General features: G+C 61.3%; 2 protein-coding genes across 4 annotated transcripts; one reads left to right on the top strand and one right to left on the bottom strand.

Moving 5' to 3' along the window:
* The first annotated feature begins 205 nt into the window (after positions 1-205).
* On the top strand, positions 206-4,395 carry TRAPPC2L (trafficking protein particle complex subunit 2L). 2 transcript variants are annotated; one of them, XM_065899711.1, is made up of 6 exons: positions 211-243; positions 1,874-2,046; positions 3,197-3,284; positions 3,422-3,501; positions 3,737-3,739; positions 4,338-4,383. In XM_065899711.1, the coding sequence occupies exons 1-6, from the start codon at positions 211-213 to the stop codon at positions 4,381-4,383; spliced, it is 423 nt and encodes a 140-aa protein (XP_065755783.1). The 2 variants fall into 2 exon arrangements, with proteins under 2 accessions (XP_065755784.1, XP_065755783.1); XM_065899712.1 differs by lacking the exon at positions 3,737-3,739 and having other exon boundaries at positions 206-243; positions 4,338-4,395.
* A 4,499-nt stretch (positions 4,396-8,894) lies between these two features.
* On the bottom strand, positions 8,895-11,706 carry PABPN1L (PABPN1 like, cytoplasmic). 2 transcript variants are annotated; one of them, XM_065899705.1, is made up of 7 exons: positions 11,458-11,706; positions 10,892-11,030; positions 10,517-10,584; positions 9,908-10,014; positions 9,714-9,801; positions 9,083-9,225; positions 8,914-8,953 (listed from the first exon to the last, which is right to left on the bottom strand). In XM_065899705.1, exons 1-7 carry the CDS (start codon positions 11,704-11,706, stop codon positions 8,914-8,916), a joined length of 834 nt encoding a protein of 277 aa, XP_065755777.1. The 2 variants fall into 2 exon arrangements, with proteins under 2 accessions (XP_065755778.1, XP_065755777.1); XM_065899706.1 differs by lacking the exon at positions 9,714-9,801 and having other exon boundaries at positions 8,895-8,953.
* Between the last annotated feature and the right edge of the window lie 2,299 nt (positions 11,707-14,005).

Consider the following 14,005-nt stretch of genomic DNA (forward strand, 5'->3'; position numbering starts at 1 on the left):
CGGCGAAGCGGGCGACCCTTCCGGCTGGGCGATGGGGCGGGGCCACGCCGGCTGAGCGACAGGAGAAGCGGGGCCCTGACCGACAGAATGAGAGGTGGGGCGGGGTCAGACCGGCTGAGTGACAGGCATGTGACAGGCGGGTGGGGCGGGGCCTAGCCGGCCGCATTACCGTCGTCGTCGTCACGTGACGCGGCCTGTCGGGCTCCCAAGATGGCGGTTTGCGTAGCGGTGATCGCCAAGGAGGTGCGTACTCCGCCGGGCAGGCCCGCTCCAGCGTCAGCCTAGCTCTCCGATTCCTCTCCTTCCCTGCCCCAAGGGCTCCGGAGGGTGGGCCCGGGGGCTTTGCCGAGCGTAGGTGGCCAGGGGCGGGCCCGGCGGAGGCGCCGCCCAGACCTGCACCTGCCGCTGCCGAAGCGTCACGGGCCGGGTCTTCCTCTTCCGTGCGGGCCGCCGCTCCGCCCAGCCACCCGTCCGCGGGCTTTGTGGTTTCCTGCTCCCGAGTCTAGGCGTCCACTTCTGTCCATCCTGCTCGGCCGCGCGCTCCCAACGGCCAGGCCGTCGACCCCCGGACGAGTGACTGTTCCTCTCCGCTCAGCAGCCACAAGGCAGACCGTTGCACACCTCTGCCTAGAGACCTCAACAGTGGCCTCTCATTGCCGTAGGATCATGTCCGAATAATCCCCTCCCCGCGCCACTCCCGTTGACGGACTTACCTGCAGCTCCCCCGGCAGGCTCTGCTCCCTCACGTCTGGGCCTCTGCACCTGGAACCCCTTCCTCCTTCTCCCCCACTCCTGTCCCCTCCACTGGCCACCGAAGATTTCACTTTCTCTAGAAAGCTCTTTCTGAATCCTGAGATTGGGCTGCGTGGCCATCCACGCGCTCCTACTGCACGGAGCCGTGGTGTCCGCCCCGGCCCCTTGAAGACTAGGCTTCTGCGGCGGTTTTCCCGTGAAGCTCTTGTTACGCTGACTTCCGTCTTATCACTTGCTGCGTTATTTGTTGGTGGGTTTGTGGACTGTCTCCTTCACCTGTCATCTCCATCAGGGTAGGGACAGCGTTGTGTACACTATATCTGGGCAGTGCCAGGCCTGTGGGAGCCTGGGAAGACGCTGTTAACTCCAGGGTTAGGTTGCTCGGAAATGGCCCTGCAGAGATGGAGGTCTGAGACAAGCCTTGACGGGTTTTGAGGGAGCCTGCCAGTGCCTCTGAGACTGCAGGAGCTGGAGTGTTGGGAAACAGCCAGTATGACGGGGCCAGGAGGAGGGCACGTGCTAGGATGGGGCCCTGCTCAGAACGTGAGTGACGGGCTGCGCTCAGACCCACTTCAGAGGCGTCTTCTCTTTTCTGCCCATCCTACCCATGCCCCTTTGCAGACAGTATGAAACCCTCCTCAGATTAGATTGGGTGCCCTGAAGGCAATGCCCACGGCAATTTGAAAATTTTTATTTATTTTTTATTTTCGGCTGCGTTGGGTCTTCGTCCTTGGGTCTTTTTTGCTGCATGCGGGCTTTCTCTAGTTGCAGCGAGCGGGTTGCTTCTCTTGTTGGGGAGCACGGGCTTCAGTAGTTGTGGTGCACGGGCTCAGTAGTTGTGGCTCGCGGGCTTAGCTGCTCCGCTGCATGTGGGATCTTCCCGGACCAGGGCTCGAACCCGTGTCCCCTGCATTGGCAGGTGGATTCTTAAGCACTGCGCCACCAGGGAAGTCCCAGTTTGGGGGATTAAGCCGTGGGTTTTGGGGAATGAGAGCGTATTCCATGGCTAATTGGCACTTGGCTGATCTGCCCTCCTGAGTGCCCCGTGGCCTTGTTTTCCAGGCCAGTGCACATGGGGTGGATCCTTGTCACTTCAGCCGCCGTCATCCTTTTCTTGCAGAATTACCCTCTTTACATCCGCAGTGTCCCCACGGAGAACGAGCTCAAGTTTCACTACATGGTACACACGTCCCTGGACGTGGTGGACGAGAAGATCTCAGCAATGGGGAAGGCCCTGGTGGACCAGAGGGAGCTCTACCTGGGCCTGCTGTACCCCACAGAGGACTACAAGGTGTATCCTCGCACCTGGCAGTGGCTTCAAGTCTGGGGATTTCCTGCAGTCGCAGGGTGCGCTGTAGCATTAGGTCCCCTTGAAAAGCATCTCGTAACATCACTTGAAAAGAAAAAAGATGCGGGCTTTTGGCCAGTGGGGAATTAGAGCAGCTTGAGGACACTTAGAACCTCACACCCTTTTTTCTTTAATTAGGAGGATAATGTGGGAGCAGCCAGGCTTGAATTGCCTTGTGACAGTCCCCACCTGTTCCTTGGGTTTGTGGAGGAACTGGGGACTCTCTGGCTTCATGCCGTCTCAGCGGGGCCACCACCTCCTGAGCAAGGGGTCATTGTTCACGCATTTTTTTTTTTTTTTTTTTAGTATTTATTTATTTAGGCCGCACAGGGTCTTACTTGCGGGATGTGGGATATTCCTTGCAGCGTGCAGAATCTTTAGTTGTGGCATGTGGACTCTTAGTTACAGTATGTGGGATCTAGTTCCCCGAGCAGGGATCGAACCCCAGCCCCCTGCATTGGGAGCGTGGAGTCTTAGCCACTGGACCACCAGGGAAGTCCCCACTCGTCTGTTTGCCAGGCCCGGCCCCACCAGTCACTGTAGGATCTTGACCAGTCCTTGGGACAAATGGCTCGAAACCTATGGAGTTCAAAGACATTCCCACAAGCAGTAACGAGCTCGCCTAGTGTCACTGCCCGGAGCCACTGTTCCGCAAGATGGAGTGGCCTTTAGAGGTGTAGGTACCTTAGGCAGGATTCGCCTCATTTGTGCAACCTCTGGTCTTGCAGTTAACCCTTCCCAGCTGGGACCCGATGCGGAGAGAAGGCGAGGTGCCCCAGCGTTCGGGCAGGTTGCCCCGGGGCTTGGATCATGATAAGGCTTAGCTCCGTGCGCTTTGCTTCTCCAGTAAACACCAGAGCTGTCTAAGGAAGTGTCCATCACACCTGCTGCAGTCCTGTGTCCTCCTGGCACTGTGGGAGTGGCCCAGCCTGGGGCACTTGCTGTGATGCAGGTGTCACGCTCCCCCAGAGCAGCTTAGCAGCCGGAGGACACGCACAGACGGCCTTCCCCTCGCAGGCTCTGCACGGTGATGCCGTGCTCGGGGCTGTCACAGAGTCCCCGTGTTAAGAGCGTGTTCCCTAACCAGCTGTGCAGTTACGGCTACGTGACCAACTCCAAGGTGAAGTTTGTCATGGTGGTGGATTCCTCCAACACGGCGCTCAGAGACAACGAGATTCGCAGTGTGAGTGTGGGGGCCGGTGGGCGCGCCTGGCCGCTCGGTTTTCCGTCTTTGTTCAGAAATGCTGAGAAGCCCGAGCACAGCAGCAGCTGTGTGTACTTGCGCGTGTGAATGAAGCACGCTGTTGGCTCTTGTTCCAGATGTTCCGGAAGCTGCACAACTCCTACACAGACGTGATGTGCAACCCCTTCTACACCCCGGGAGACCGCATTCAGTCCAGGTGGGCGCGGCGCCTTCTCGGGTAGCCCCCGCCTTGCTGAGAGGCAGCGATTCTGAGAGGCAGGGAGGGAAGGTCTTTTTAAGCGACGGGCACTGTCCGTCTAAGGCAGCCATTCTGTAGAGGCAGAACCCTGTTTTTCCAAACAAACTCTTCCTTGGATCTCCAGATCAGCAGAAGGGGAGTTGGGGCGCGGGGGCTGCAGAGCTTGCCCATCTGGTCTCCCAGGTCGGCCCAGCAGGTCCTGGGGCGCCTCCCCAGATCCCAGTGAGGGCCCAGGCATATGGACAGGAGCCTCCGGGAGAAAACGTCCTCCTGTCGCTGCCCGATTTTGTCTTTGACGTTGAACTTAGACGATTAGGAAATTAGGTTGCAGGTGTCTTCCAGATAGCCTTCAGGTGAACACAGACCTAACATCTGGATGTCACAATGATGCTTCCCAAAGAAGCATTCACGAGCACGTGCTCCAAACCTGCTCCGGGAATTCCCTGCATCCCAGACACAGTTCCCAAGGGGTTCCTTGTAGCCGGCAGGTGACCCCAGCCAGGGAAGATGACCCCTTCCTATGGTGCCTTCCCTCAGTGGTGACAGTGTGTCTTGGGTCATCCTGGGTACCCCCCCTCCCCCCCCTCCCCCGCCTGGAGACCCAGCAAGGGCAGCACCGTGGGAAACCGCACAGGAATGAGGTGGGAGACTCAGATTCTCACCGCCTGATGTGGCGGCAGGCATGTCCTGGCCTCAGCCAGTTTTACTCACCTGGACCTCAGAGACTGACATCTCTGCCAGCCAGGGATGGAGGGCCTGGGTCTGCTTCTCTGATTGTCTGTTTCTCTTTGCAGGGCCTTTGATGGCATGGTGACGTCCATGATGATACAGGTCTGTTGAGGAGAGCTCTGCAGCCCGTGGCTGGAAGGAATCGTTCTGTGCATAACTGTGTTGTTCAGATGTATCTTTATTTCCACTTGTCTCCTCTTGGGTGTCATGGACGTGCCGCTGGGGGCAGGGCCTCATGCACGGTGCCTGTTGACTAAAGGTCTTGTGAGATCAGGTTTGGCTCTTTCCTTCTGCGTCAGCAGAAGGTTTAACTAAAGACAGTTTAGGGACTTACCTGGCGGTCCAGTGGTTAGGACTCTGCGCTTCCACTGTAGGGGCCGCAGGTTCAATCCCCAGTCAGGGAACTAAGATCCCGCATGCTGCACGGCACGGCCAAAAAACAAAACGAAGGAGTTTATGTGGACTTTTCAGGGACAGAGCAGATCAGGGACCAGACAGAGCAGGAGCTGTTGTCCCCACTAGGCACGAAGGGGCAGGGGGAGCCGGGTGGCAGGAGCTCTCAGAGCTTGGAGCCCAGGAGAGGCTGCGAAGGGAGGGGCAGAGGACCCGTGGGCCGGCCGCCCCCTCCAGTGGCTCAGCAGGTGGGCTGATCTGGAGGGGTCAGCCTTCTGTGCCCAGAGCCGGATTAGAGGGGCCCGTGGGACGGCCTGCACACCTTCCCCCGGCGGGAGGGCCCTTCCTCCTGGTCTGGCCCGGCCCTGGAAGGCCACCCTCCCGAGACCATGTAACTACAGCGTCTTCATCAGCTGCTGCTGGGCATCGAACGAGCAAACTGCGAGAGTCCTCTCCTGCCTGTTAGTGCCCTGAGGTTCCTGAGGGCCCGAGGGCCAGGTGGGTATTGGGAGAGGAGCCCCCTTCCCTGCTGACCCCCAGGCCCCTGGGCAGGCTGTGGAAGGGGCGCTTCCACTTGAGGAGGGGCTGATGTCATGAGATTTCCGCCTTCTGCTGCCCCAGAAGCCTGCTCAGTCAAGGTTGATCGCAGTTCTAACTGACCACGATTGAGGCCACGGCCCCTTCTGGGATCAGGTGACCCCGGTTCTAGTGCACTTTGTCATCTGGTGACGGCGTCTCTGAAGTGGAAGAGGCCCTCCTGGGCCTGAGCCACCTACACAGTCTGCTCTGTGTGGCCTCAGCGTGGCTGGCTTCCTTCATCAGGCACCCTAAGACACCATGAGCCCCTCCTGCCCCCTCAGTCACTCTGGAGAGGGTCTCTGACCAGGAGGAAGGTAGGAGGGTGGCTCAGACCCACTAGGAACAGGGAGGCTGTGAGCTGTGAGCGTCGTCGGCCCAGGGCTGGAATTGGGATGCACTCTGCTCGTCTTTGGGTTTCCTTCCCTTCCTTTGAGCACAGGATTACAGAAGTAAACAAAAAACAGCTCAGAGTGTGTGTTAAAGACACACGTCCCGGGCTCCCCCCAGCCTGCCTCACCTGCCACAGGTGGAATTGCAAGACCTAGAAGAGGGCTGAGAAGTGCGACCAGCAGGTGTTGGTCTGATGCAGGCCACCCTCACACGGGCTTTCTCCCCACAGTCCATCCTCAACTTTCTGGTTGAGCTTTTACTTAGTAATCTCTCCTGCCTGAGTAATGGCTGAGACAGGGACTACAGGTTGCCAAGGCAACATCCGTTCTCCCTTGCTTGCTTACTAACAGAACCCTAGTGTTATTGGGGACAATTGGCTAGACAAAATATACTTCCTGCCCTCACAAGGGTAGGCAGTTATGGCATTTAGGTGGATGGCGTTGGGAGGCACTTGCAGGAAGGACACTTAAAAGGGGGATTCAGCTGGCAGTACCTTGTATCTTTACCCTTCCTCCTTCCTGGAACTTAGATGTGATGGCTGGAGCCCAGGCAGCTATCTTGAGAGCATGCAGGCAACATTCATCCCCTGAGGATGGAGAGCAGAAAGCTAGAAGGAGGCTGGGTCTTTGCTGACATACCAGCCCTGGACTACTTGTGTTCAGCATTTTTTTTAATGAGGAAATGAAACCCCCATCTTGAAGCCACTGCCGTTTGGGTTTTTCTGTAGATGGAGCCAGAGCGACCCATAATGGGGTTACATTCGAGGTTTTTCACGTGCGTTGTCAGGTAGCATTCCCGTTTTAGGTCTGAGAAAATCAAGGCTTAGATGTAATCTGCTGGCCTTTGCTTTGCCAACAGAACTGTCAGACGTCAGTTTCATCTTAACTTTTTGCATCTCTGTACTGTGAGGCTCGTCTCATTGAGGGCCACCTGCCTGCCCATCCCCCGCCACCTGCTCAGCCCTTGGCTGCTGCTCCAGGTGCTTCTGCTGAAGTTCTGTCCTCCCTCCCCATCAGCATTCCTTCTCCCTTCTTCCCCGGGCCAGACAGCCAAGAGGATCCTGCGTGTCTTGGCTTTCTCTGGGCATAGCTGAGAAAGTGTGGGTTGGAGCCCTGGCCGCCCACATGGGCTGCTTGGGCCTGAAATCCACAGGAAAGGAGGGACTCAAGGGCCCACTCTCCTCGCAGTGGCCACGCAGAAGGGATTAAGAAGATACATCTGAAAAGGGACCAGTTCCTTGCGATAGAAGCCTGTCTGCAGGTCCTTCCACAAAAGCAAAATGCACAATGAACGCATCAAGACCAATGCACATCCTCGCCAAGGAGGAGACTGGCACAAGGTACAGCGCGGCAGGAGCTGGTGCTTCATAAAGTTCAGCTCCAGGAACTACGTCTGGGAGGCCTCCCTCTCCTGCAGCCCCCAACTGCACGTGATCCAGGCCTGGCTCGGCCCTGAGCCACCCAGCAGCCTTGGCAAGGTCCCTGCCACTCAGCCCCTCCTACCCACATTCTCCAGGGGCCAGCGGTGGTGTGTGTGCGTGCGCGCGCGCGTGCACGTGTGCACATGAAAACAGAAATCTATACTCTCACGTTTCTGGAGGCCAGAGTCAGAAATCAAGGTGATGGCAGGGCTGGTTCCTTCTGCAGGCTCTGAGGGAGGGTCTTTTCAGCCTCTCCAGCTTCTGATGGCTGCTGGCGAGGAGTTCCTTGGCTTATGGACGCATCACTGCAACCTCTGCCTCTGTCTCCACATCACGTTCTCCGTGTGTCGGTGTGTCTCGTACCCAGTGTGTGTCACTGGGTTTAGGGCCACCCAGGTGATCCAGGGAGATCTCCAGATCGTTAGCTTAATCACATGTGCAAAAACCCCTTTTCCAAATAAGGTCACATCCACAGGTACTGGAGATTAGGATGTGGACATATTTGGGGGGGGGATTTCGTTCACCCCACCACAAGGGCCAGTGCTGACCCCAGATCACAAGCGGAGTGTGAACCTGGCCAGATGGACACGCGGATGGAGAGCACAGGCGCGCCCTCCCGAGAAAACACTTCACTGGTGCTGGAGAGGGGACACTGGGGACTGGGGACCGTCCACCTGTGGATAGCTTAAGGACCTGATAATCAAAAAAGTACAAGGTGGGCTTCCCTGGTGGCGCAGTGGTTGAGAGTCCGCCTGCCGATGCAGGGGACGCGGGTTCGTGCCGCAGTCCGGGAGGATCCCACATGCCGTGGAGCGGCTGGGCCCGTGAGCCATGGCCACTGAGCCTGCGTGTCTGGAGCCTGTGCTCCGCAACGGGAGAGCCCACAACACTGAGAGGCCTGCGTACCGCAAAAATAAATTAATAATAAATAAATAAATAGTACACGGCAAAGAGGGTTGCTTTAGAAAAGCCCAGGCTGAAATTTGTTAGTGGTTCTTTAAGGCCAGGACCCCGTGTGTCTGCATCTGGGCCCCAGAGCTTCCTTTCCCCATCGGAACGCAGTCAGAGGGCAGAAAGCACGCTGCACCATCAGGGAGGGAAAGAGCGGGGCGTCTGCCACAGGGAGGAGCGCAGGCAGGGCGCTCGTCATGGAAGCCCCTCTGCGTCCCTGTGTGAAGAAGCCCAGGCTTGCGCCAGGTGCCCCGGGCGCACCCTCCTGCGGGGCCTCACAGGTGAGGACCCACAAGGCGACGTCTGTGTCACTCGTCACGGGGGAGTGTGTGCCCCGGAGGCCACCAGGCCCGGGTGAGGCGCGGGGTCTGGCGGTGACGCTGTAAACCCCGAAGCTAACGCTTGGCTGCCAGGAGTGAAGGGGGTAGAGCTGGGTCTGGGATCCACAGCCGCAGCCCATCCGCCGCCTTCTCTGCACGGTGTGCACCCAGGAAACAGCGTCCGGGTGAGGCGAACAAAGCGGGGCGGTCTGTTGCCATGTGCTTTTAAAAAATATTCAAGTTTAATAATTTATGCTTTACCAGTAAGACACACATTTCTACTTTTCTGTAAAAGGCGTTAGTGGAACAGTCCTGAGTATGCCGCCCCGAAGCTGACCCGACGCTGCCTGGGCCTCACCTGCCCGCAGCTTTGCCCGGTGCCCTCCAAAGCCCCGACTGGCCCGCGTGCCAGGTCCACTCCGTGCCCTGCTTCGCGACCGGTGGCTTCGGCCGTGGGGTCTGGGCTGTCCTCCCGCCGAGGGAAGGGGGACGGATAGTTATTCTGCGCGGAGTAAATGGTCGCACGAGGAGCACGGCTGTCTACTCCTGACCCAGCGGCAGCCCCACTCTCAAAATCGGGCCCTCCCTTCAATACGGTGAATACCACGGCGAGAATCTTCCGCGCCCCCTGCCCGGAGAGAGGCCGGGGGGCGAGCGGCCTCCAGGGCTCCGCCCACCGGACCCAGCCAGGCCCAACAGAGCCCCGCCCACCGGGCCCCGCCCCAATAGGATCCCGCCCTCCCAGGGCCCGGCCCACCGGTTCCGCCCCCGTGGTCTGAAACGGGCCCCGCCCTGGAAGTTGCTGTGGGGGAAGGGTCCCCCCCTGGCGCCTGGGTGTCCCCGAAGGCCCCCGCGGTCCGTGGAGCTGATCCCTGGTAAATTGGTTCTTTTGGGCAGCACCTGGAACCAAAGGCCGAGTCCGCCTGAGACCTCTGTTCTCACACCCTCCTCCCCGGCCCAGGGCCAAGACCAGGGCTAAAGCTGCCTCCAGGAAGCCTTCCTGGGTTTCCCTGCTGAAGGCTCACAGGCAGGTGAACACAGGCCCCAGCACCCACCAGGCCCTGGTGGCCCCAGGGCATGGGGCTGCCTGAGGCATCAGATCTTAACCTGTTCCCAGCCCCTGTCAAGCCAACATCTCCCCCTGCAGGGGGGGTCAGGAAGGAAGCCTCCCCAGGGCTTACACCCAGGCCAAACCCACTGGGGTCTGAGGTGCCCCCACACCAGACGGAGGATGTGCCCAAACACCGGACACTGGAGAAGGGTCAGGCTGGGGCAAGTGCCTGCTTTTCCTGTCCCCTCGGGGATTAATGGGTTAACGTAGAGAAGCTCAGAGCAGAGCGCTCCCCCCACCCCCCCGCCCCCCGCAGTGACTGGTGGGGGACACACACCTTGATGACCCGGCCTCGGAAGACGCTCTTGTCCAGCTCCACAGCGGCCTGGGCCGAGCTCTCGGTGGCAAACTCTATGTATGCATAGCTGGGGCAAGGCAGAGGCAGGTGAGGGCCACGCTCACCCACGCTCACCCACGCAGAGGTGTCCCCGCCCCCCGGGCGCCCGGCCCCTCCCCGAAGCCCCAACCGACCCCTTGGGGTGTCCGGAGAACTTGTCGCACAGGATGGTGACCCGCTGGATCTCCCCGCAGTGGTTGAAATAGGCCTCCAGCTCCTGGGCTGTGCCCCCGTAGTCCACCTACAGGCATGGACCCTGGTGGGGGGCCTTCTGCAGGGGCCCCCGCCTCCCAGGGTCTCCTGCAGCACGTTTTCTTGGTAGAGAGGGGGTGACTGGGCCCCAGGGTGAGGGTGGTAGCCTAGACCTCTACGCGACCCCCTGCCGGGGGAGTGGACTGGATATCCAGATGAATGCTCCCCAAGTTTACTGGCCTATGCAAAGGGTGCGTGGCTTTTTCAAGTGGAACTCGTTGCCAATAATCTGCCCACTGGGAGATTTCACGTGGAAATTCCGAATCCCAGCCCACAGTGGGAAATCAGGCCTGACCACAGAGGGTCCACGCTCCCTCATGGGGACAGCCCCCTCATCAGAGCCCCCCACCTCCTGCTTCTCGCTTCCAGGCCTATGTGGCTTCTGAGTTTGCTGCCCATACTGTCCCTTCCTTTAATCCTCACAGCCAGGAGGCGGCTGCAGACCCAGTGCTGCCGGGCCGACCCCCCCTCGCCCCCCTCCCCCCACTCACATTGCCCACGTAGACGGATCTGTGATCGGCCTCCACCGCCTCCGTGGGGCTGTCTGTGGAGAGAGGGGCTTCAGGACCAGGGGGCTTGGCCTGGCAGGGGCCTCCCGGCAGCTGCTAAGGGCAGGCACCTCACGTTGGTGGCTCAGTCCTCGCTCCTCGGGGAAGAGGGGCACCTGGGTTCTTGGGAAAGAGCACCCCTTGGGGCCTATGTAGAAGGACTCACTGCCAGGCCGGACCTCATGGAAACCCTGGCCTTTCCCCGGAAGCCCACACTTTTCCTGCAGCGGCTCGCAGCTCATCCGTATTTACCCTCGTGCCCGAGGACTTGCGGGCCACAGCCCAGGGAAGGGGTCAGCCTGGCTCTCTGGTTCCTACCCGTCTCGGGGCTCAGCAGCTGCCCGGCCAGCAGGGCCCTGGCGTCTTCCTCTTCCCCCTCTGGGCCCTGCTCCCCGGGCGGCTCCGGTCGCTGGGCCTGCTCCATGGCCCACAGCTTCAGTCTGATGGCTTCCAGCTCCTGCCAGCATACGGCCCAGGCTGAGCCCGGAGGCGGGACAGCCCCCAGGCTCCGCTGGAGGGAGGGCAGAGGGGAAGGGGGCCTGACCCTGCCCGTTCTCAGGGTCATGCTGGGAGCTCCCTGGGCGGCGGGCGGGGGGGGGGGGGAAGGAAAGACCACACGGACTCGGGCCTGGAGAGAAGCCCCTGTAATCCACCCCCAACACACAAAGTCCCCTTCAGGCCGGAGAGGCCACCCTGCCCCTTCCAGCCCGTGCACAGGTGGGCGTCCCTACACCCTCTTCCAGGCGTGGGGACAGTGGCCCTCTTGGCCCTCTCACCCCTGGGGTCAGAGCTGCAGCCGTCCGTCCCCCTGCCCCCATGCACAGCGTTCCCCAGGTTCCCGAGATCCCGGCCGGCCTCCACCAGGCGCTCGGCGCCGCTGTTACCTGGTCAGCTAACGGGCACTCGGCCAGGTCCCCCCTCTCCAGGACAGACAGCAAGAAGCCTGCGTCTTCCTCGCGCTCTTCCGCTTCCCCCGTCTCCTCCTCCTCCGTGTCTCCAGCCCCCGGGCCCAGAGGGCTCTTCTCGGCCTGGCTCCAGGCCCCCCAGCCCTGGGCCTCGGGGTCTGAAGAAGCCCTCCTCAGCCAGGCCTCAGTGGGGGGCGGGAAGAGAGCTCGGCTGAGGAAGGGCCACATGGCGGATGGGGCAGGAGGGGCCGGCAGAGCCTCTGCGCTCGCCTCCACGCTGCCTGCCGGCACCTGCCTGCACCCTCCCGGGATTTAAGCCCTCCCCCAGGCCAGGTGTTCCCACTAGAGGCTTCAGAGGCCTCCCGGCTGCGGCCAAGCCTCCACCCTGGCTTCTGGGCCCTGAGGGGTCAGAGGCTGGACCCCCGCCCCGGTGCCCCTCTTCCTCACTGGCCGGCCCCTCTGGGACACTCCAGGTAGAGAGGGTGCAGCTGCGGCACAGCCGGGGGGGCCTCCTGGCCACAGCTCAGCCTCACCCGCCACCGTGCAGGAGCCAGGAAGCTAAGGGGTCGCAGGTCCCCCCACCTCGCTGTGTCACGCCTCCAATGGCCAGCCACGGTTAGGATGACGCAGGGGGGGAGCAAGTTACCTGAGTGTGCAGAGCACGGAGGGGGCACAGGGGGTCAGAGCAGGCTTCCTGGAGGGGGTGGCATTCGAGCCGGCCTTCAAGGATTGGGTCAGGCAGAGCCAAGGCGAGGGTGGCCTGGGCGGAGGGAACAGCTTGAACAAAGGTCTGGGGGTGGGGGGTAGGGGAGTGCCAGGAGGTCAGCGGCTTCTCGGGCCAGGCCAGGGCAGGGTCCGGGGCCAGAAGGAGTGACATCCCTCCTCCTGACCCCTCCTGGATTCCCTGCGTCCCTCCCCTCCCCACCCCAATTCTGGGCCAGCTCTTCGGTGGGAGCCACGTAATGAAGCCGGGTCCCTGCCTGGGCCACAGGGCACAATGATGAATTCTGTGCAGGTCAGGCCTGGATACTGGGGGCCTCAAGGCAGTCTGTCAAGTCCCGCCCCATTCCTCTCTCTCCCCCAGGGCAGCTGCAGGCCTGTGTCCCTGGGTGCCCTGGTATCCTCCGTCCATCCTCCCTAGCAGCTGCTCTGGCCTCTTCTCCCCCGGCGTCGTCTTGGGGGAGCTCCTGCCATGCCTTTTCCATCCTGCTGACGTGTTTATGGGGGGCCCCTCTGGGCGCGTGTGCCCACCCAGCCCACATCCCACCCTCCAGACCATTGCTGGTAGGGTCTCTTCCCTGGGAATGTGGAGTTGGGGGAGGGGAGAGTTGCAGCCTGTGAACGAACCCTGGGGGCCGTGGATGGGGGGACGAAGCGTGCGCCCTGGAGGGAAGTGGGGGCCGCCGTGGCTGCCTTTCTCCTCCCGGCTCTGTTCTCACCTCCGTGGAGGCTGAACCCCCCCGGGCCCTGCAGGGAAAGGAGCCGGCCTGAGTTGGCTCTAAGCCTGCAGGCCTGGCCTCCCAGCTCCCGGCCCTCCTTGCCTGCAACACCCCCTTTTCCCCACCCCGGCTGCACACGGTTTCATGCACTTGCATGTGCGAGGCTCCAGGGGGCACTCTTCTCACTGTGCTGCTGCTTCCAGGAAGCCTTCCCGATTGCTCCATCTCCCTCTTGTGGCCACGGCGCCCGGGCCTCACCCTCTGTCTGACCTGTGTAAGTTACACGTCCCCAGGTCCTTCCCGGCTGGCCAGAGTGCCTCAAGGACAGCACTGAGGACAGGGCCCCAGTCCAAGGCTGGCTGGATGAGGACAGAAGTGCGGCTGCCGCAGGTCTTTCTCCCACGGTTCGGGGCAGTCAGGCCCCCTCTCCTGTGGGCCGAGACCCCATGGAGGGCCCCTCGCCCAGGCCCTTCCATCTACCTCCAGGTGGGAGGCGGGACACCAGGGCGGCTGCATCCAAGCCAAGGGCCGGCTGGACTCGGGCCCGGCCCGGCCAGCCTCCCTCTGAGCTCAGACCTCTGCAATGGAAAATCGCCGTCATCCCCTCTGTGCCGGGACTGCTGACACACCAGGCCCGGCTGGGGCGCCGGCCAGTTGCCTGGCGTGCAGACAGGCTTGCCCCCATGCTGGCCTTTCCAGCGACGCCTTTCAAAATACACCATGTTCCAGGCTGGGCCCGAGTATTAATAACACCTCTTTCCTCCCAGGGGCCACCCGTGAGCCCAGAGCCCTAGCCCTGCACACCCACTAGGGGTGGGACCTGCCCTGTGAGCCGCGACACCACGTCTGGGACAACCTGGCTCCTCAGGGCCAAGGTGTCCACCCTCAGGGTCTTGTGGGAGGTGCCCACATGGCCACAGGCAGGAGGGGCTCCAGCCCTTGAAGCCACGAGTGTGTCATCTGGGGTCCGAGGTCGTCCCAACCACCTCGAGGACACAACCTTCGAGAGTTCACCTCACTTGGCCGGAACTCAGGAGGCAGAGGTCATCCGCCACGTCCCGCTCACGCCCCGACCCTGCACTACACGT

The sequence above is a fragment of the Phocoena phocoena genome, chromosome 20 (assembly GCF_963924675.1).
Source record: "Phocoena phocoena chromosome 20, mPhoPho1.1, whole genome shotgun sequence".
Taxonomy (NCBI): Eukaryota; Metazoa; Chordata; class Mammalia; order Artiodactyla; family Phocoenidae; genus Phocoena; species Phocoena phocoena.

Bases quoted from the DNA above. Each gene is read 5' to 3' on its own strand.
- PABPN1L (XM_065899705.1), bottom strand. From the start codon at position 11,706: ATGTGGCCCTTCCTCAGCCGAGCTCTCTTCCCGCCCCCCACTGAGGCC. The intron at 9,802-9,907 runs GTCGGTTGGGGC...GCCTTGCCCCAG, and splicing joins TTCTCCGGACACCCCAAGGG to CTATGCATACATAGAGTTTG. The intron at 8,954-9,082 runs GTGGGCCGGGCC...CTCTCCGGGCAG, and splicing joins AGACCACGGGGGCGGAACCG to GGGGCGCGGAAGATTCTCGC.
- TRAPPC2L (XM_065899711.1), top strand. From the start codon at position 211: ATGGCGGTTTGCGTAGCGGTGATCGCCAAGGAG. The intron at 244-1,873 runs GTGCGTACTCCG...CTTTTCTTGCAG, and splicing joins TAGCGGTGATCGCCAAGGAG to AATTACCCTCTTTACATCCG. The intron at 2,047-3,196 runs GTATCCTCGCAC...CCAGCTGTGCAG, and splicing joins CCCACAGAGGACTACAAGGT to TTACGGCTACGTGACCAACT.